We start from the raw sequence: 21460 nt of genomic DNA, 5'->3' as shown, positions 1-21460 counted from the left end.
TGGAGAGTGCTGGGCGCCACTGAGAAGCAGGGTTGGAGGTAAGTGATAAACCTGGAAGGACGGGTGAAAACTCAGGAGCCCAGGCTCTGAGTGTCAGGCGGGAAGTCGGATGTCACTGGTTTAGAAGCAGCAGGCAGCACCCAGAGGGTCTTGAGCTGGCGGAGTGACCTGACCGGGAAGGACAGCTTTGAAAAAGTTAAGGGCCCGTTTGGCACAGACGGTGGAGAAATCAAGGAGGCATCCGGGAGTCAGGAGGAATCAGGGCGCGACAGCCGCTGGCAGGGAATGCCTGGTGAGCTCTGTGGTTTGGAAAGAAATGGTTAGCAAGGCAATAGAGCAGAGAGTGGCTTGTCAGCCGCCGCCTCCAGGAGCATCACGCTGGGTGGGTTGCTCCAGGGATCTCTCCGTGCCCCACTCTGGAGTCCGTGGGGTGCACAGCTTCCCTTCGAACCCTCACCCTCATGCTCTGCGATCTGGGGAGGTTCCAGGAAGAGGGAGCCCTCCAGGCTTGGGCCAGCGGGGACTGGCCGCCCACCTTCTTTGCTATAGAGGAACATCTCCAAGAGGCCGTGGTTGGTGTCGTCGTTTGCACTGACCGCGAATGTGTTGCTGGTGTCAGGATCTGTCCATGCATGGTCTGCCTCTGTCCCAGGAGAAAAAGTAGCCGTTCTGGGGCTTTACACAGGGCATTGAGCACCACCGGACAGAACGTCCCCCATCCTGGCAACGAGACCATGTGAATGAGCGTGTTGGCGCTCAGTGTGAACACGAGGCTTCTGGTCGTCGAGGAATTGGACTTCAGGGCCTCCGCCTCGCTCTGGCTCATAAGTGGCGAGGTTGTGGGGACTACACAGTTGGTAGCTCGTCTGTTCCTTGAATGGTGACTTCTGTGAGGGCATCCTGGTGTTTTTAAAAGGAGTACAGATCTCTTTATATAACTGGTAACACGCTTCTTGTCTCTCACTGGCTCAGGGCCATAACTACATTCCCCATGAAGAATAAACAAAAGCGATGATGGGTCTCCAGCAATTCCAGTGGTGTTCCATGGTTCTGTCTCCTCTGCCACCCCCAAGACCCTGGTGCTCCCCCAGGCTGCCTTCCGGGTAGTGATAGGGGATGCAAAAGTCCCATCACTCTTAAATATTTATCTCCAGTTTTATCTGCTGACCTCTAGATTCTTCTCGTGCTCGCTGGAAAGCTATCTCTGTGTCCTGTGGGTGCCCCAGTGAGCTGTCGGCTACTATGCTGCCAGCCCTGGATCAAATCAGCTCCTGGACTCCACCCAGCTCGTCTATCGAGGACGTGGCTGTCTGCACAGGGCTTTGAGGTGCATGGGGCTTGTCCTGATGTCGCCTCTCCATTACCACATCCGCCTGCATCCCGCTCCACCACCAGCTTTCTCAGGAGCCTCTCCCAAACGGAGTCAGTAGTTTTCAGAGATAATGGCATTGCTGCTTCCTTTGTTGTCATCTGCAGCCATCATTATCTTTCTCCCGCAGAAACCTTCTGTGGCTCCCCAGTCTTCAGGGCAAAGACCCTTCCCCAACTGTGTTCTGGCTCCTACTGACTCTGCCAGCCGTCTTTCCGCTTCTGGCCACACCGGTGTCCTGTGCGCCATCACAGCCGCCCCGCTCTGTCCCGAGACTCCGTCACACTTTAGAACTTGGCATTTCACCTCCTCCAGGCAGCTTTCTGGGCCTCCGCCAGGCAGCTGGTCAGGCTCTCAGGGACCCTCGCTGTTGCAGCTCCGGGCTCCCCCTCAGCAGGGCTTGGGATCCTCAGAAGCAGGGCTGTGCCCAGGTGGGGGGCGGGGTTGAGGGTGGGGGTGCATGGGAGCGAAGGGACTTCCTTCCACTAAGGCCTTGTGATTGTGCCCCTTTTGACCTTTTTTTAAAAAAAATCCTCCATGAAATAATTTCTCCCAGTTGTGAGTGGGAAGTCAGGTAGTGCACGTTCACAAAGGGAGGTGGGATGGCAGAGTTTTGTTGTTAGTGCCCTCAGGGGGATTCTGACTCCCAGCCACCCTGTGGACAGCAGAGTGGAACCCTGCCCGGTCTTTCTGAGCCGTCCTCTCCCCTTCCGGCGCTGTATCAGACAGGGCTCCGCTGCGATACATAGGGCTTTCATGGCCAGTTTTTTCGAAAGTGGGTGGCCAGGTCCTTCTTCCTAGTCTGTCTTAGTCTGGAAGCTCCACTGAAACCTGTCCACCGTGGCTGACCCTGCTGGTGTTTGAATATATCGATGGCATAGCTTTCAGCATCACAGCAACATGCAGCCACCACTGTGTGACAACCGACAGACAGGCGGTGTGGTTCCCTGACCAGGAAATGAACCCGGACTGCAGTGGTGTGAGCCCTGCATCTTGACCACTGGGCCACCAGGCCAGGCAGAAGCAGCCCCCGCTTTTACTCTGGCTCTCCCTGGAAGCGTGGTCAGAATGGACTCTCTGGGAAAACTCCTGGGATCCTTCCTCCTAAAGCACGCCTCTGCTGGGGTGCCGGGGTGTCCTTAAGAGGAAGGCCAGAAGGAGGAGCGTGTGTTGGGGGCTGCAGGGACGTGGGTGCTTGCAGAAGGAAGAGCGTTCTTGTGAGTCCTCGCAGCAGCTCTTGGGCCGGATAGGGAAACCCCCAGGGCCTGAGCAGAGTGTGCACCTGTCACGTTTCACAGCTAAGCGGCATCTCCTCGCTTTACCCTGCTGCCCAACTGCTTTTGCTGTGCCCATCTGCTGTCTCCCGAAAAGACACGGGCAGACCGGGAGTCTTAGGTAGGAACTGTCATTAAATTTGACGGTCCACCTGGCAATAACAGGTCATAGGCTCAAAACCGTCCTAAAGTTCCGCTCTTCCTCCCACCCATCCACAGACGCATCCCATTCTCTCCCTGTGTTGATTTTCTCCAGTAAACGAGACTTAGTCTTTTGGATCCAGAGGCTTTTCATGTCCTCTCACCTCAATAGTGTAGCCTATTGTCGTGCTTCCCTTGTAAAGCCAGGCTGCCCCCAGGTGGCTTTTACCTGTGTCCCGGTGCCCTTGGGGCACCCACACGCCTGGTGGGGTAGAGCCGCCTGGGGCATAGTCACCAGGCCTCTGTGCCCAGCTCCGCCACCTGTGTAGATAGAGCCGCACGGCCACCGCTGCTGATGGAGTGCCGTGTCCCAGGCCCCGTAAGTGCCCCGTCCCCCGCCTGGAGAGTGGGCTCTGGGTGGGGAGGAGACGTGAGTAACTCCATCAGGACCAGGAGGCGAGGCTTCCTTGTGCTGCCCTTCCTGGTCCCAGGCTGTCTGTCTTATCAAGGAGGTTGCATCGTCTCCCAGTGCACAGTTGTCTGCAGAGGAGAGCCGGGCAGGCAAAGGGAGTAGGAGCACACGGTCATACCAGTTGTCACTGTATAGGAAGAGAAGGGAGGCAGTGTGTGATCTCATGTGATTGGGAACCTCCAGGTGCTTCATCCCGTCCTTCAGATAACTCACATGCATGCGAGTGTTGATGCATGAGTCATAAATAGAAGTGTGTGTTGGTGCAGGCTCGATTCTCTCCTTACGGTTCTGGCTTGGGCTGCAGACTGACTGGAGGAGTCCAGGGTGGGAGGCAGGCTGGGAGGGACAGTGGTGCTGGGCTCAGGTTGGGTGTTTTTTAAGGGAAATGTCATCCCCCAGGATGGTGGCTTTGCTCCCACCCCAGAGGGGCAGCCGCTGCTGTCCTGCTCCCTGTGCACATGCGTCCAGCCTGGCCCAGCGTTCAGGACGTCAGGGCCCTGCTCTCCCTTTTCTGCCTGCTTCTCACACACTGTCTCAGTCAGCTCAGGCTGCCGTGACAAAACGCTGCAGACTAGGGGCCTTACACAGTGGGAGTTCTTTTTCTCGCAGTTCTGGAGACTGGGAAGTCCAAGATCAAGGTGCTGGCTGATTTGGCTATTGGGGAGGGCCCGATTCCTGGCTTGCAGACAGCCGCTTTCTCGCTGTGTCCTCATCACATGGTCTAGAGCAGAGAGAGGAGCCAGCTTTCTGGTGTCTCTTGGAAGGGCCCAGATCTGGTCTAACCTTATCCAACCCTAACCACGCCCCCAAGGCCCCATCTTCAAATGCCATCCCGTGGCAGGTAGGAGTATGAGTTTGGAGGGGGGATATGTTCCGTCCATAACGTAGGCCTTCTCTCCAAGAGCGTCGGGTGCGGGAATGCTGCCTCCTGTGGCCTTGGGATGAAACAGAATCCGCCCTGCAGCCACTGCCAGAGGGCCACTCCAGGCCAGGAAGGACTGCGGCTGCTGGTGTCCTGGCTGTGGGGATGGTGGCCAAGGCATGGGGGCCAACTGTCACTGAGCCTCTGCTCCTTGTTCCAAGCCCCTCACCTAGATTATTACCTTATTTATTCTTCACACAGATCGCATCAGGACCACCATCATTACCCCACGTTACAAATACGGAAACTGATCTTGTGTTAAATGTTGAACACACGGTCACTCCCGTGAATGGTGGAGTGCAGAGGCAAACCCCGGTTTACTCGCTGCACGGCTGGCCCTGTTAGCCACGGACGCTGCACGCAAGCCTGGGGACAAGGATGGGAGTGGACGGGCTGTATCATCCCCAGTGCAGATGCGCCACAGAGGGCCCTCCGGGTCCCTCTGATTAATAAAGGTGACATACCTGGGTCAAAAGCCACATTTCAAGCTGTCTTTGGATGGAGCAATTGAGCAACAGGAGACCTCGGGCCAGGTCACATGAACCCAGTTATACTGGGGTGAAATTCACCTGCCCGCCGGTCGCCCTCTGCTCTGAGCACTGCGGGCCAGCTGTGGCCAACTATGGCGGGGCCTGCCCGTCTCTGTTGGAGAGTGTGTGAAATTCACTGCTCTGGAGTTGGCCCCTAGCTGTGCCTTTTCTTGTCCATGGGCCCTGGTGAAGGTCTGCTCAAAGCCAGTCATCTCATCCATCTCCAAGACCCCTCAAATGCCTCGTGCCCCCCTTCCCAGGAAGAAACTGAGGCCTTGGGAGCAATTCTTGTGCTCTTTCCCACGGAAACTTTCTCTTCTGGCTTTTTAACAACACAGCAGCTCAGTAGATATTCAAGGGCTTCATCTGCATAAGTCACACAGAAATACCTTATATACAGGAAGGCCATGTGTATTTTATTTGCTTGTTTACTTGGGGTTCAGGAGTGGCTTAAGGAGGGTGTTGTTAGGGAGCCATCCCCTCAAACCCGCTACAATGAGGCCCTGAGAAGCACTGCGTTGAGTGTGGCTGGCCTGGGGGCCCGAGTCACAGCCTTGGCTGTTCCTAGAATGGGACCAGCCACTCTCTGAACAGACGGAGGTTTATTTACCCTTTCCTGAACCCAGGGGCTTGCAGTGTGGACTGTCCAGATCCTGTTTTGTCCTTCTCATGACCGTAATGAATGGGCTGGCCAGGTGCTAGAACAAATTACATGAACCCCATTGTCCCCCAGGAAGAGAGTGCAGACAGCAGGCCGGGAAACACTGCTTGGGCTGTGCGCACCCAGAGAACTGATGCGATGGCCATAGCACCTGGGGAGTGAGCCCTGCTCTACTCTCTAGGACCGGGAGGAACCACACGGGTCTGTGTGTATCGGAATGGCCTCTGGAAGAAAAAGGATTCCTGCTTCCTGTAAAATTAGTGTTTAACCCACGTTTCACTTGCTTAAAGGAAATTCTTTTTTTTTTCCTCCCCCACCCCCTTTCAGGAAGAAGCACATTGCCAAGTTGACGCCACAGTGTGGCGCGGTTGCTTGAGACAGAAGCTTCAGCAATTGCTGGAATAACTGGAGGAAGAGCTATGAAACCCTAGCAGTTCACCCAGAAAGAGAGATTCAAGATGGCAGCTCAACGGATCCGAGCTGCCAACTCCAGCGGCCTCCCCCGGTGCAAGTCCGAGGGGACCTTGATTGACCTGAGCGAAGGGTTTTCAGAAACGAGCTTTAATGATGTCAAAGGTGAGCTCCTGGGCACAGGACTGTGGCTGAGGGAGAAGACGGGCATTTGCCAAGGGCTCCGAGACCCGAGGACTTTGCTGCTTCAGGGCTGCCAAGTTCCTGTTCAGATAATTAAATCTGAGCTCTGCAAACTTCGTCGCATTACAGATTCAGCCCTGGAACCATTACCACTTGTCTTGTTTGGTTTTGTTGGTGTGTTGGGAGGTTGTTTTGAATTAACCCCTTAGGAATGAAACTTCTTCATACAGAGTACGTTGAGGGAGCCTGGCAGTACAGAAAACTAGGGGAAAGGAGAGTGTGGTAAGTTGAGGCAAGAGTGAAAAGCACTAGTGAAGAAAGGGGGTGGTCTAGGACGGGGGTCAGCAAGCTTTTTCTGGGAAGGGTCAGATAGGAAATATTTTAAAGCTTTATTTACAAAAACAGCCAGCAGATTTGGCCCAGGGGCCGTAGTTTGCAGACCTGGTTTAGAGGTGGCTCCCAGGGTGTAATCGGCCTGGTCTCTGGGTCTGTCTAACAGCCACATAAACTGTTTGGAGGAAACCTATCTTTTGGACACTGAAGTGGATACCACTGGGTCATCTTCTTCCTGGAGCTCCACCCTGCCCTCACCTGGCCATGGTCCTTATCTCATGGGTGCTCCCCTAGTGCTGTGGGCCCCATCATCATCATATCATCATCCTCCTCATCATCAACTGACTGTCTCACAGTGTTTACCATATTCTGTTGAAATTCCCATTGTGCTGCTGGGTGCACAGCTGACCAGTGTGAGCTTTATCTTACCTTTATATCCTTAGCACAGAGTCAGTGCTAAATATTTCTTTCTTTTTTGTGTGTGAAGAAGATTGGCCCTGAGCTAATACTATCTATTGCCAATCTTCCTCTTTTTTTTTTCTCCCCCAAACCCCAGTACTTAGTTGTATATCCTAGTCGTAGGTCATTCTAGTTCTATGTGGGACACTGCCACAGTGTGGCTTGACCAGTGGTGTGTCAGTCCACACCCAGGATCCGAACTGGCGAACCACGGGCTGCTGAAGTGGAGCATGTGAACTTAACCACTCGGCCACGGTGCCAGCCCCCTAAATAAATACTTCTTGAACTAAACTGCTAGCTCCCAGATAAAATCGTGTCCCTCTACCCTGACATACTGGAAATCCTATGTCCATGTTGCTCTCTCTCTGCTCTCTTCTCCCTTCCACTCTGTCCTCAACTTCTTCTTCTTCCTGTCTGTGCTTTCTCCCTTGGGCTCTGAGCAGGGCTTTAAATATTCTTCAAAAGAAAAGAGACCGCCAAGGGAATCGTGAGATTTTATTAATAAGAGCAGCAGAATTATCAGGTGTCGCTATAAAAAATTGAACCATTTATTTTTCATAGTCTGGTAACGGGCTTTGTTTTCTTGGTGTGTAGCCCAGCTAATCATGGTTAAAGCTGGAAGATGGGAGCATAAATTGTGGATTGGGGTGGAGAGCTTGAGATAAGTGACAGAGAGCTAGATTTTTTAAAATAACAATACTGATGTACGAGGAGGGTAATTCCCGGAAGAATACCACAAGACATGCTGGGATGTAATGGGGGCTGGTTGGCTTAGTGGGGTACGATGTGCCCAGAGACCACCCCTGGGACTGTGCTCTCAAGGGGCAGCATGTGGCCCAGGTGGCATTCCAGCCCAGCAGCGTCACAGGCTTCCCAATGGTAAACAGACTTCAAGGTGGGAATTTATTCCGGCCAAAAGATCTCCTGTGAAATCCTCTGCCCCTGATTAATGTTTTGCCTGCATAAGAACTGAGGCACTGAACTTCCTGACACCTAGGGAGGTTTTTTGTATTAAAATCAAGGTGGCTGTGGGCTGGCCCCGTGGCCGAGCGGTTAAGTTCGCACGCTCCGCTGCAGGCGGCCCAGTGTTTCGTTGGTTCGAATCCTGGGCGCGGACATGGCACTGCTCGTCAGACCACGCTGAGGCAGCGTCCCACATGCCACAACTAGAAGAACCCACAACGAAGAATACACAACTATCTACTGGGGGGCTTTGGGGAGAAAAAGGAAAAAATAAAATCTTTAAAAAAATAATAATATTAAAAAAATCAAGGTGGCTGTGATTCTGGGCAACCCTCCCCAGAATTCATTAAGATGGAATTCAGTAGAGATTTTCCTGCATTGCATTGAATGGAAGCCCCAGCCTGGGGTCCCCGGGCGCTCTGTGGCCCTGGACTGATGGAGGCCCCTTCTAGAAGGGAGTTCACACCACTGTCCACTTCCAGGGAGAGCCAGTGGGAAGGAGAGTCATTTCGCACTGGACGGGACTGATCCTGAGTGAGGTCGGTTACCGCTTCCCTTCTAAGGAAAGTCCTTGGACTTTCAAGTAAAACCGTTTTTATTCTTCAGTCTGGGAAAGACTAAAGTGATGAATTGCATTGATACGATTTCTTAGGTTAGGTACAAAGCCTACTTCATAGCTTTGGTTTTTAATTTTAAAAAATAATACTGGAAGGGAATTATTCTGGGGTGACATAATAACTTTTGATGGATTCTAACGAGATTTTAATAGCTGGCAAGCTTTCTTTAATTTTGGTTTGATTTTAATTTTCACCTGACGTTTTCATTAGATGTGTCAAGGAAACAAATGTGGTTATGTTGCTAGAGAGTGTGGCTGGACGACAAAGTGGGAGAGAAGGTCTCATATTATCCCCTGACCCCAGCCTGGCCCCTGTCCCCCTCGAAGGCGGTATCCGTGGGGGATTTGGGTACCACGGATGCTCCAGTCCCTTAGATAAAAAGGCTTAGTATTTGCATATAACCTACGCGCATCCTCTCATCTAATTTAAATCATCTCTAGATTACTTACAATACCTAACACAACGTAAGTAGTCATTATACTGTATTTAGGGAATAATGACAAGATAAAAATGTACAGAGACAACCATCATAGGCCTTTTGGTCCGAGTTTGGCTGAATCCACAGATACAGAGCCGGTGAATACAGAGGGCCAACTGTACTTGGCTATTTTTGTTCACTCCCCTCCCTTCAGTGTCAAGTGATTTCTCTTTGCTGTGATTTTATAGGAGGGCACAGCCAGGGGGCCTTCTCACTTTGCCTTTGGCCAACACCTTGTCCCAGTAACACGGCTGTGACCTCTCTGTGGTAAGCGTGCAAGATGAGCATTCATTCTATGAATATTTGTTGAGCACGTGCTCTGTGCCAGGCCCTCCTCCAGGGGTACCCCTGTGAGCAGAACCGATTCTAATGGAGGTCACACCCTCATGGGGCCATAGAGCCCTCTCCCCCCCCAAAAAACCAAAAGAAATAATGTCAGGTCCATGATATATTGGTTGATGGTAAGTGCTATGGAGAAAAATTAAATGAAGAGGGGAGGGGAGGGGGGATGTCCATTTTAACATCACATTTTGTGAGTTGTTTTCTTGGGCTGAGCATCATTATGCTGAGCACTTTGTCAGCATCATTTTGTTTAATCCTCACCAGGGCCCAGTGAGGAAAGATGGTTTTTCCCCATCATGAAGCGTCTCGGGCTCCCAAGATCACACAGCTTCTCAGGGCCTGGATTAAAAGTCGAGATCTCGTGATCCCGGAGCCAGAATCTCCCCAACACCCCTGATGGAGGGTGGGAGGTAACGGCCTTCGAGGCCCAGGTGGTGCCTTCTACCAAGCACATCTCGGTCACCAGTTCACGTCAATAGAAATTTCCTGCTCTATTTTCTTGCCTTTGCCAAGGAAATGCAATTTAATTTTCATTATTTCCTTTCAGAGGAAAGAGGAACTGGCTGCTGATTTTTTTAGAGGGCTTATTTGATCAAATAGGATACCTTTTGACTTAATATATCAGAGAAGATGTGGGTGTAACCCAACCAAAAATACAGTCCTTTCTTGGCTTGTTTACATAGGCAACTAAAAAAGTTTACTTTTAAATTGTTTGTTACAGGAAGGCAGAATATCGGCAAACTGTAAAACCAGGCACAGTGTGGGGGGTCTAAGGGCTTATTTCCGTCAGGAACAACTTTCTTCGGCCTCTGAACCTACTGTGTCGTGTATAGGAGGGAGAGGACACACAGGTATTTAAATATCCATCATTTTTCAAACCACTTCTTCAGATGACTTATTTTTGCTGTGCCAGTTGCTGTCTGCCTTGGTAACACACATAGTTGAACGCCAAGAACCATAAATTAGCTTGAGTCACTGTTTAAAGTGTTGGGACTTTTCAGACCGCTTCAGCGGTTGTTCAGAAATAATGTGAACTACGCCCAGGCATAAACCTTTGATTTTGAAGGTTTGTGGGAGAGACTAGTTCCGTGTTGTTCTTGTGTTTTTGTTGTTGGTTTTTTTTTTTTTTTGAGGAAGATTAGCCCTGAGCTGACTGCTGCCAATCCTCTTCTTTTTGCTGAGGAAGACTGGCCCTGAGCTAACATCCATGCCCATTTTCCTCTATTTTATGTATAGGACGCCTACCACAGCATGGCTTGCCAAGCGGTGCCATGTCTGCACCCAGGATCAGAACCGGCAAACCCGGGGCCACTTAGAAGTGGAATGTACGAACTTAACTGCTGCACCACCAGGCTGGCCCCTCCATGTTGTTGTTTTGAATGACTGTTTAAAAGAGGTCAAGGGCCAGCCCCAGTGGCCGAGTAGTTAAGTTCAGCATGCTCCACTTGGGTGGCCTGGGTTCAGTTCCCAGGTGCAGACCTACACCACTCGTTGTTGGCCATGCTGTGGTGGCAGCTCACACACAAAAAGAGGAAGATTGGCAACAGCTGTTAGCTCAGGGCGAATCTTCCTCAGCAAAAAAAATAAATAAAAGAGGTCAAAAGAGCCTGACCTCAAAAATCTTATTTGACATAAACAGTTTGAAGACTGGGTTCAACTCAGAAATGTAAGAAACAGCCCTGATCATCAAGGGAACCCTCCCCTCCCTTTAGATATTTCATGTTGAAGGCAGAACATGAAATCACCGAGATTATTTTGGGGGCTCTTCATGTCCAGTCCCTGGTTATGGGCAGTGGGATCACTTAAACTCAGAATGTCACTGTGTTTTCTGAGTAAATCACATTCAGCATCTTTTCTATCCAGTAAGTTAGTTAGATAAAGAAAACTTGGGTCAAAATGAGATGATTAGAAACACAGGGGCGTGTTAACCCTTCCATTATGCTGATTCGCATGTGTGTGGGTGATGGAGAGACTGTCTTCATGGCCGTTCTCCCAACTTGGGATTGAGTGTGGTAAAACAACAATGCTCTCGCAGTCAGGTCATCAGCAGGTGAATCACACCCAAATTTCACTCTGGTCGGTTTCTTTTAGTTACCTGGCTGGCCCGTGGTCCACACCTCGGTGGTGTTTCAGTAGATACCCTTCTCCTTGGTCTCGGACGATGCTCTGCTGTCCCCCGTCGGCCTCGCCCTCACCCTCTGTTTCTCTGTGTCTCACGCAGTGCCTTCTCCCAGTGCCTTGCTAGTGGACAATCCCATGCCCTTCGGAAATGCAAAGGAAGTGATCGCAATCAAGGACTACTGCCCAACCAACTTCACCACCCTGAAGTTCTCCAAGGGGGACCATCTCTACGTCTTGGACACGTCGGGCGGGGAGTGGTGGTATGCACACAACACCACAGAAATGGGCTACATTCCCTCCTCCTACGTGCAGCCCTTAAACTACCGGAACTCAACGTTGAGTGACAGCGGGATGATCGACAATCTTCCGGACAGCCCGGACGAGGTAGCCAAGGAGTTAGATTTGCTCGGAGGATGGACGGATGACAAGAAGGGATCGAGCAAAAGCTACGGTAGCAATAACCCTTTCTGGAATGGGGTCCAAACAAACCCGTTTTTGAATGGGAACGTGCCAGTGACGCCCAGCTTGGATGAGCTGACTCCCAAAAGTACTGTGGATCTGCTGCTCTTCGATACAGGCACGTCTTCCTTCACTGAGTCCAGCTCGGCCACCACAAACAGCACGGGCAACATCTTTGAGGAGCTGCCGACCGCAAATCCGCTCCACGCGGAGCCAGTGGTGAAGCGAGACAACCCGTTCTTCAGGAGCAAACGGTCCTACAGTCTGTCAGAACTTTCCGTGCTCCAAGCCAAGTCCGATGCTCCCGAGTCCTCGGGGTTTTTCACTGGCTTGAAATCACCAGCCCCTGAGCAATTCCAGAGCCGGGAGGACTTCCGAGCCGCCTGGCTGAGCCACCGGAAGCTGGCCCGGTCTTGCCATGACCTGGACTTGCTGGGCCAAAACCCCGGGTGGGGCCAGACCCAAGCGGTGGAGACAAACATCGTGTGCAAGCTGGATAGTTCCGGGGGCGCTGTGCAGCTTCCGGACACCAACATCAGCATCCACGTCCCCGAAGGCCATGTGGCACCCGGGGAAACACAGCAGATCTCCATGAAAGCTCTGCTGGACCCCCCGTTGGAACTCAACAGCGACAGGTGCAGCACTGTCAGCCCTGTGTTGGAGGTGAAGCTGAGCACCCTGGAAGTAAAAACTTGTATCATCTTAGAGATGAAAGTTTCAGCCGAGGTGAAAAACGACATTTTTAGCAAAAGCACAGTGGGCCTCCAGTGCCTGAGGAGTGACTCAAAGGAAGGGTCATATGTCCCCATCCCACTCAGCTACAACTATGGGGACACGGTCCAGGTCCAGCTGGACAACCTGGAGCCTTGTATGTACCTGGCCATTGTTGCCCATGGCCCGAACATTCTCTACCCTTCCACGGTATGGGACTTCATCAATAAGAAAGTCACGGTGGGTCTCTATGGTCCCAAACACATTCACCCATCCTTCAAGACAGTGGTGACCATTTTTGGGCATGATTGTGCCCCAAAGACTCTGTTGGTCAGCGAGGTCACCCGCCAGGCTCCTAGCCCCGCCCCAGTGGCACTGCAGCTCTGGGGTAAGCACCAGTTTGTTTTGTCCAGGCCCCAGGATCTCCAAGTCTGCATGTTTTCCAACATGACAAATTACGAGGTCAAAGCCAGTGAGCAGGCCAAGGTGGTAAGAGGGTTCCAGATGAAGCTGGGCAAGGTGAGCCGCCTCATCTTCCCCATCGCCTGCCAGAACCCCGGCGACCTCTCTGACTTCACCTTGAGGGTCCAGGTGAAAGACGACCAGGAGGCCATCCTGACCCAGTTTTGCGTCCAGACCCCTCAGCCCCCGCCCAAAAGTGCCATCAAACCGTCTGGGCAGAGACGGTTTCTCAAGAAGAACGAGGTCGGGAAAATCATCCTGTCCCCGTTCGCGGCCACCACCAAGTACCCGACTTTTCAGGACCGCCCCGTGTCCAGCCTCAAGTTCGGCAAGTTGCTCAAGACTGTGGTGCGACAGAGCAAGAACCACTACCTGCTGGAGTACAAGAAGGGCGATGCCATCGCCCTGCTCAGCGAGGAGAAGATCCGGCTGAAGGGGCAGCTGTGGACCAAGGAGTGGTATATCGGCTACCACCAGGGCAAGGTCGGCCTCGTGCACGCCAAGAACGTGCTGGTGGTGGGCAGGGCCAGGCCCAGCTTCCTCCCCGGGCCCGAGCTTCGCACCTCGGTGCTGCTGGAGCAGATTCTGCGGCCCTGCAAGTTCCTGACCTACATCTATGCGTCCGTCAGGACTCTGCTCATGGAGAACATTAGCAGCTGGCGCGCCTTCGCCGACGCCCTGGGCTACGGCAGCCAGCCGCTCACTTTCTTCTGCCGGGCCGAGCTGGACAGTGAGCCCGAGCGGGTGGCGTCCGTCCTGGAAAAGCTGAAGGAGGACTGTAACAACACGGAGAACAAAGACCGCAAGTCCTTCCAGAAGGAGCTCATGATGGTGAGTGCCTGCGGGCTTTGGATTCCAGGGGGCTGGTGCTCCATCCGGTCTTCCAGCCTTTCCCGGGTACACGTGGTGTAGCAAGCCCTAGGACCGGTGTCCAGGCTCATCTCCGCTCCCTGAAAGGCATGAGCGGGGGTTTAAGGGTGCCCTGGAGATTGGTGTTTATGTGGGACCCAGAGGGGCCCCCAGACAGATCAGGAGCGAGCATGGTTCAGGTCTCTTCCCTCTGAATTTAGGAGCCCCTCCGAGGTCTCAGAATGGATCTCTGCATGCCCAGTGAGGGAGGGGGAGCAAGGGGGCCTAGTGCTCCGGCCGCCTCTGTTTAGATCTCTTGGGAGAAGATCCCTGCTTTCATCAGATTCCTAATGGGATGGACGATTCAGAAGTTTTAAGAACCACTGCCCCAAAGTCTGTCTTACTTTTGTGGTTTCTCTCTCCGTGTCTGCTTGCAGGTTCCGCCATCTCTCTGTACTGTTGTTTTCTCTTCTTCCTTCTTGGGTGTGTTTGCTTGGGGGCGACAACAGCCTTTGTTTGCCAGCACAACTGGGAATTGGAATCCTGAGAAGCTAAAGGGGGGGAGGTTGGTGTCCTGCCACAGATACGCCCCGGCCCACAAACCAACGAGGAAGCATTTCCTGGACCGTTTGAGGGCCTCTAACAGGCCCCTGGGACAACAACACTTTTACCTGTTAGTTATGATGTGGGCTCAGCCAGCCGAGGAGTCAAAAGAAAGATTTCTTGGACTCTCAAGGTCTGGTAGTAGTGCTCTTTTATTTAGAGAATAGCATGGGGACAGCACCCATGGGCAGTGAAGAGCTGCAGACTTGGGGACAGGACCCATGGGCAGTAAGAGCTGCAGACTTGGGGACAGGACCCATGGGCAGTGAAGAGCTGCAGGCATGGGGTCAGGACCCAGGGGCGGGAAGAGCTGCAGGCATGGGGACAGGACCCAGGGGCAGGGAAGAGCTGCAGGCATGGGGACAGGACCCATGGGTAGTAAGAGCTGCAGGCATGGGGACAGGACCATGGGCAGTGAAGAGCTGCAGGCATGGGGTCAGGACCCAGGGGCGGGAAGAGCTGCAGGCATGGGGACAGGACCCAGGGGCGGGAAGAGCTGCAGGCATGGGGACAGGACCCAGGGACGGGAAGAGCTGCAGGCATGGGGACAGGACCCAGGGGCAGTGAAGAGCTGCAGAGATGGGGACAGAACCCAGGGGCAGTGAAGAGCTGCAGGCATGGGGACAGGACCCATGGGCAGGGAAGAACTGCAATGGGTTGAGGGTAGGGCTAAATTTATAAGGCGTAGATCTGTAAGTTATTTCTTTACAAGACAAAGGAAAGATCATGTTAAAAAGTCACTAAATTGGTGGCAGTGCAGGTGGGGTCTGGTTATCGGGTGGTCCTCTAACTTTGGATGGGAATCAGGTCAGGATGTCCTGTGCTTCCCGGAGGATGACGAAGCTCGGTATGTAGGGCAGGACGCCTTGGGCTTCTCTCCCTGGGGCAGCCTTGATCCTCATCAGTTAGGTTCTGTAGCCACCCTGGAGTCCTGGTTCCCTTGGGGAAGCTCACTCATGTCCTTCTCTTGGCACCCCGCGTTGAGTCTGTGCTAGACTCCCTCCGTCGACTTGTTGCTGTGATAGCAGCTGGCTCAGTCCCCTTTCCTGTCCTCCTGAGAGGGACACGGCACCAGTGTTTGTTCCTGTGGGAAAACCTTTGTGACGTGCTGTAGGTTTTTCTTCCTTGTTCCACTGACTCCAGACAGCCCTGGTCACCTGCTGACTTTTGAGACGTGTGACCCTCAGCACCCCCGGTCTTTCTGCCACTTCTGCTCCCATCCCTCCACCCAACACCTGCCGTCCCGTGTGCCTCCTCTGGGAACAGAGGAGCCAGGTGTGAATCCATGGGAGTCTGGATGCACGTGTTGACACAGGTGTGCAGCTGAGGTTCATTCATCACACACACGCTTCTCGGCCCCTCCCTGGAGAGACACACAGTCCACTGTTGCAAGAAGCATGCTTTGCAACCCGTAGGGAGCAGAGCATGAAGAAAGACCCCTTGACAATGACTCATAATAATATATGAAGTGCCAGGCGCAGGGAGCAGAGTGAGAGCCTGACATTGCCCAGAGGAGGGAGAGTGGAACTGAAAGGGGCGAGTTGAGGGGTGACCTTGGCCACCAGGAGGTCTTTGGGGCATTGATGATGGCAGCTTCAGCGGGAAGAAGTGGGATCGTCCTGGCCAGAGGGTAAGCAGAGACCGAGGGAGCTAGCGGGGAACCTGCCCTGGGCCCTAGGTGTGGTCCCCCACGGTGATGACTCATGTCCCTCCCTTCAGGACTTGACTTCCTGGCCTGCCTGTAAAATCAATTCCTGGAAGCTTGTGTCCAGCCCGCGGTGGTGGCCCCCTCTGCTCCGTGGAGGGACCCCGAACGGCGGGCACGGGGTGCGCTTCCCCCAAGCTGGGGTTCTCCATCGATTTTGGAATTCGGTGCTTTTTATGGAACATAAGCGATATCGATTGTTCCTCCGTTACAGCTAAAAACACGCTCACCTTGAATGGGCAGAGGTGAAAAATGAAACAGCAGCTCCTTCCCAGCCGTGGAAAAATAATGACCCAGCGGGTGGCTTTGATTTCCATTTCTTCCTCATTCTTTTCAGAAGACTTAAGTAATGGCTCTTTTTATTCAACTTGGCGAGCTTCCTCTGAGAGCACGTTTTTCCCCTGGCTTTCTTGGGTTAGTTGGTGTGACAATGGGGGTCTGTGTCTGGGACCCTCTCCCCACCTCCCCTGCGAGGCCCACGCCCACCCATGACTCCCCGATTCCCAGGAGGAGGAAATGAAACTTGACCTTGGCAGAACATTGCCCTGAGGCAGGGTTTGGTATGCAGTAACAGAGTGAAACTGGTTTTGCAATGTTTTCTCTCTGTCTCTCTCTCTCTCTCCCATTGGTTTAACCGCCCCCTCTCCAGCCCTGTCACAGCCAGACCTCCAGACCAGCCCTTCCCACCCCTCTCATTTTGAAGAGAAGTTTCTGTTTCCTTGGTTTGGAGACAGTAATTCAATGAATGAGAAGGGGTGAAGGTTTAGGACAGTAAATTTGCAGGGAGATGGGAATGGACAAGGCATAAAAGCTGAGTCGTTTGTCTCTCCACTGCCATCAGAATGGGGTCTGGCCCCTTTCTCTGCCCCACAGCCCCTGCAAGACCTGTCCCGCCCATCTCACACCCCTGGGGGCCCACATGTGCTCCCTGCACACTAGCTCTTCCGGCCGTATCTCTGTGTCTTGAGCACACCCAGCTTGTCACTGCCTCCAGCCTTTGCACGTGCTGTTCCCTCTGCCTGGAGCTCTCTTCCCCCCAGTTTCTGTTGGCTGGCTTTTCATCTCCTTCAGGTACCAGCTCCAATGTCATCTTGTCAGACCTTTCCTACAGCCCTCGATCAAGCAGCCTCGTGCCTCTGGGTCACTGCACCTCGTCATGCATACTGTTGTCTTCATGGTGCTTTCTCGCATCCGAAATGGTCTCGTTTACTTGTACTCATGTTTCTTGTTATTACCCTAAATGGTGCACGCTCCACAAGAGAAGGACCCTGACACTTAGGAAACACTCAGCTATTTGAGGAACGAATGAGCGATGGATGCAGGCTAACCCTGGCCTGGACGCAGGCCCCCGTGGTCAGACCATGCTTCTGTCCTTTGGCTTCAGTCCCTCTTGCATCATTTGAGTGCATATTTTCAGCATCAGAGCTCGTCCTGGAGGCATCTTATGTAACCATACGGGCTCCCTGGGCCTCTGCCCGCCCTTTCTCACCCACGGTGTGTGACCTCAGTCAGAGAATGTCCCTTCTGTCCCCAGGCCTCCTTGCTCTCCAGTGAAGGAGGACAGCCGTCCAACACCAGTGACACCCCCTGGACCATGTTGAAAGTTGGGGGAGGGGTGGTGCTGGGCTGACCCCGAGGAGTGTAGGGTGGACAGGGCAGGGCCCCTGGGGGTCTCTGATGAGCTGGTGGGTGTTGTGTGTGGGAGAGATGATGGAATGGGCCCCACATATTTGAATGGGGATGACTGGATGGCAAGTACATGGCCGCAGCTTCTAACACAGAGCAAGGAAGAGCCGCCACAGCCAGGAACGGTGTCCGTACTCGATCCTCATTAACCGCTTCTTCGGTCCTGCTGTGTGTTTCGGGGCGAGGCTGGGTGCCCGGCTTTCGAAGAACACGGGCCTTTCACTTGAGGAAGACTCTGCGTGGACAGTCACAGGAGTGCAGGCCGGACTTGCAATGGGCCCAAGGAGAAGGGCCTCCTGGGTGTGGGTGCCCTAGGCGAAGGCACATGGGGGCTGATGCCAGAGGGATGTGCAGGAGCTCGCCCCCTGCAGAGGGGCTGTCAGGTTAAAGGACAGTGTGGGCAAGGGCCGAGGGTGTGGAGGGGCATGGGATGGGGCCAGAACCAGAGGCCCGGAGGCTGGAGGCTGCGTGAGTCCAAGGGCTTGGTGATATGGGATGACGGTACATGGGTGGTGGGATAGCGGCACGGAGCCACCTGGCCAGATGATGCTTGCACTTTGTTCCATGGGCACTGGGGGTCCATGTTTTACAGGGGGTGAAGGGGAGTCAGGGTGGATCCAGGTGTGTCCCTGTTCCCTGGGAGTCCATCTGTGACCTGCTCCTTGGGGGTCCAGGTGTGTCTCTGCTCCTTGGGGGGGTCCAGGTGTGTCCCTGCTCCTTGGGGGTCCAGGTGTGTCCCTGCTCCTTGGGGGATCCAGGTGTGTCCTGCTCCTTGGGGGTCCAGGTGTGTCCCTGCTCCTTGGGGGTCCAGGTGTGTCCCTGCTCCTTGGGGGGTCCAGGTGTGTCCCTGCTCCTTGGGGGGTCCAGGTGTGTCCCTGCTCCTTGCTGCCTCCCAGTCTCTGACCCACCAGGTGGCAGTCAGTGGAGTGCCCCCCTCTGAGTGTCGTTCCCTCAGAATACGTCCCTCAGGACCCCTGGGAATGGACGACCTAATTTCCATACTCACTCGTGAATTTACTGTTGTTAAGGTGACAAGTGGGCAGTTCGTTTTTTAGCAAAGGTCAGAGGTGAGAGGTCAAATCGAAGGGCTGCCGGGTTAGGAACACCCTACAGGCTTGAGCGTAGGTCCCCTGGCCGTTTGCCTCCCACGTGATTTGAAGCCGGGCGCACTCTGCAGCCAGCCCTTCCGTTCCTGGTGGGCAGCATGTTCTTCCCCACTCCTGGGCAGTAGGCGTTGCCTGGCTCGTTGGATAGAGGCTCTCTGTTTGTTTTCTAGCCGTGTGCACATCTGTGTTGCCCTTTCTACCTTCAGGGGTCTTCGGATTGTCCCATCTGCCTTGGCTTCTCCAGGTTTTGTTTTTTCCAGAATGACAGTCATCCTCCTTGATGTTTCTATTTGTAAAGACAGTGTACGCTTTCTGCATTGGTATCTGAGCATCCTGAAGAGCGAAAGCCGGAGGCAGAGGCCCCCAGCCCCACCTCCCAGGGGTAACCTGCCGGCAGTGCAGGGTGTAGACGCTGCAGCTATGGTCCGGTTCCATGGGGTTTTGCCACACGGGCTGTCCCGTGCTTTGTCTACTGGAGGGTGAGTGTCGGGAGCTTTCTGTGCCTGCCGTGGAGGCCTGTGGGTCTGCAGTGTGGGAACGTGCTTCTGTCTCACCATTCCAGATGCTCTCCTTGCTCTTGTGTCTCTGCCTGCTTGTCCACGTTTGCTCCGTGACAGTCTTCTGCAAGCTGTAGGCCCACTGTGGAGATTTGAGAAGCCATCTGTTGGCTACTTGGTATCCAGTGCCCCTTTGGGGAGAGCAAGGCCCGAGAAGGACAGAAGCATTGCAGAGTCCTGCAGGTGTCAACGCTGTTACTGCGGTGACTGGACTCAAGGTCCCCCGTTGGTGTGTGTCCAACCTCCTCGCTGTTGTTAGCTAGCCTTGGGTTTCGATGTCGGGGTTTTCGTTTTGTTTAATGAAGGAGAGAGATCACAGAGTATCTCCTTTGGTTTTAGGCATTTTACTCCTTTAATGCTTCTTCTGATCTACTTTGTGGAAAACAGATTGGTGTGTGTTTGTACCGTGAATGATGACAACACCGAGGGGAGAAAAAGGATTTGGCTCAAGCTGTCGAACTGTGTAGATTTGAGTGTCACCGTCTTGTGAGAGTGTGTGTCTTCGGAGGGTGGCAGACCGAACCCCAAAAAACCCAGTTTTCTAAGAACTGGAATTGTTTTCATTCAACAACATGCTTTCCATGGAAGAGATTATTCCCGATTTTGGGGATTACGTCTGGAACGAGACGCACAGTCTTCGTTCTCGTGGTGTGGAGGGAAGCAGAGTCAGCTGGAGTTGGAGAAGGAGCAGTCAGGGGTGTGGGCAGACTTTCCTGAAGGTTGGAGGCCAGCTGTCAGAACTGGTCCTGGGACCACCACCAAGGACGAAGCCATTGGCGGCCAGGAGTCATTGGTGATGGCCGTGGCCAGGATAGAGTCACGTAGTCGGGGGAGGGAAACCAGAGTGCTCTGGGCTCTTGGGAGAAGTTTCTCTGAGTAGGGAAAGTTATCGTAGGATGCAAATCAAGGGAGGGTGGTTGTTTTTGGGAGGGGAGGGTGTGAAATAAACACCAAGAGCCTTGAAAGCAGATCAGGGAGAGCTGACAGCTGGAGAGAATGGTGTGGAGGGATTCTCTGCGAATCAGGAGAAAAACCACCTTATTCCCCAAAAGAGGGGGCAGTTAGCTAAACGCTCTGCGTTTAACTAGCTTCCTGGGGGTTCCTGCTAGGTAGCCCCAAAGCAGGACGCTCTGCTGCTAATATGAGAGGCTTGCCTTTCCGATGTTCGAACATCTCAGGAACAGAAGCGTGGGTGGAATGAACATACAGCAAAACCAGAATTATACCTTACTGTATTTAAGAGTATCTCTTAAAACAGGGGCTGGCAGACTCTGGCCTGTGGGCCGCCTGCTTTTGTAAATGAAGTTTTACTGGAACGCAGCCGTGCGCACTGGTGTCTGTCTTGTCTGTGCTGTTTTCACGCCGCACCGGCAAAGTCGGGCAGTTGCCACAGAGACCATATGGCCCACAAAGCCAAAAATGTTTCCTGTCTAGCCCTTTATAGAACAAGTTTGGTCGCCCTGACTGAAGTCATAGTCCATTCAAGTTAGTGAAATTCCAGCCAGAGTCAGCCACAATTGTGCCTTATTTCGTTGGGTATTTTCTGCGTACTTGTGTGCATGCAAAAATCAAAAGGGGAGCTAGCTACGGGGAAGACATTCCCAGAGCCAGAACCTCCTGCTGTGAAATTTTCTACTGCTAAGAGTTGGTGGGCACCCAGAATTTACCCTAAAAGATGCATAAAGTGCCCCTTGGCAATGGTGTGGACAGCTTTGTGACAAACGAAACCAGTGATGGCTCAATAAATTGTGTAAGCAGAGCCGAAGTTGTCGATGAAAGACGCCTTCATCCCTCATCCATCTGTGCTCTCCATTCTAGCAGTTCAGGGCCAGAGAAAGTGGTTTGCTTTTCTCAGGACCTTTGGGTCCTGCGCCCAGTGCCCTTGGGGAGAGAGCCATGTTCATCGCTCCTGCCAGGAATGAGCTGGATCAGAAGCAGGTGACTCTGGTGTGTTCTGTGAGAAATCGAGGCCTCCTCCAGAGCTGGGCAGCTGAGACGCAGGCACCCGTTGGCCTTGTGTGCTGGGAAGCCATGAGCAGACACTGA

At 53.3% G+C, this 21460-nt stretch overlaps 1 protein-coding gene across 3 annotated transcripts in view; it reads left to right on the top strand.

The window, feature by feature from the left end:
* Window positions 1–21460, top strand: part of SH3BP4 (SH3 domain binding protein 4) — a 96655-nt gene that overhangs the window by 68897 nt on the left and 6298 nt on the right. For all 3 annotated transcript variants that reach the window (XM_070489346.1, XM_014862585.3, XM_070489344.1), the window contains 2 exons: window positions 5697–5945; window positions 11377–13739. In XM_070489346.1, the coding sequence (XP_070345447.1) occupies window positions 5828–5945; window positions 11377–13739 (2481 nt within the window). In that variant the 5' untranslated portion in view covers window positions 5697–5827. The remainder of the gene's footprint in view (window positions 1–5696; window positions 5946–11376; window positions 13740–21460) is intronic.

The sequence above is a fragment of the Equus asinus genome, chromosome 19, assembly GCF_041296235.1.
Source record: "Equus asinus isolate D_3611 breed Donkey chromosome 19, EquAss-T2T_v2, whole genome shotgun sequence".
Classification (NCBI taxonomy): Eukaryota; Metazoa; Chordata; class Mammalia; order Perissodactyla; family Equidae; genus Equus; species Equus asinus.
The sequence above is the reverse complement of the archived record's forward strand: the minus strand, read 5'-3'. Positions and strand labels throughout refer to the sequence as shown.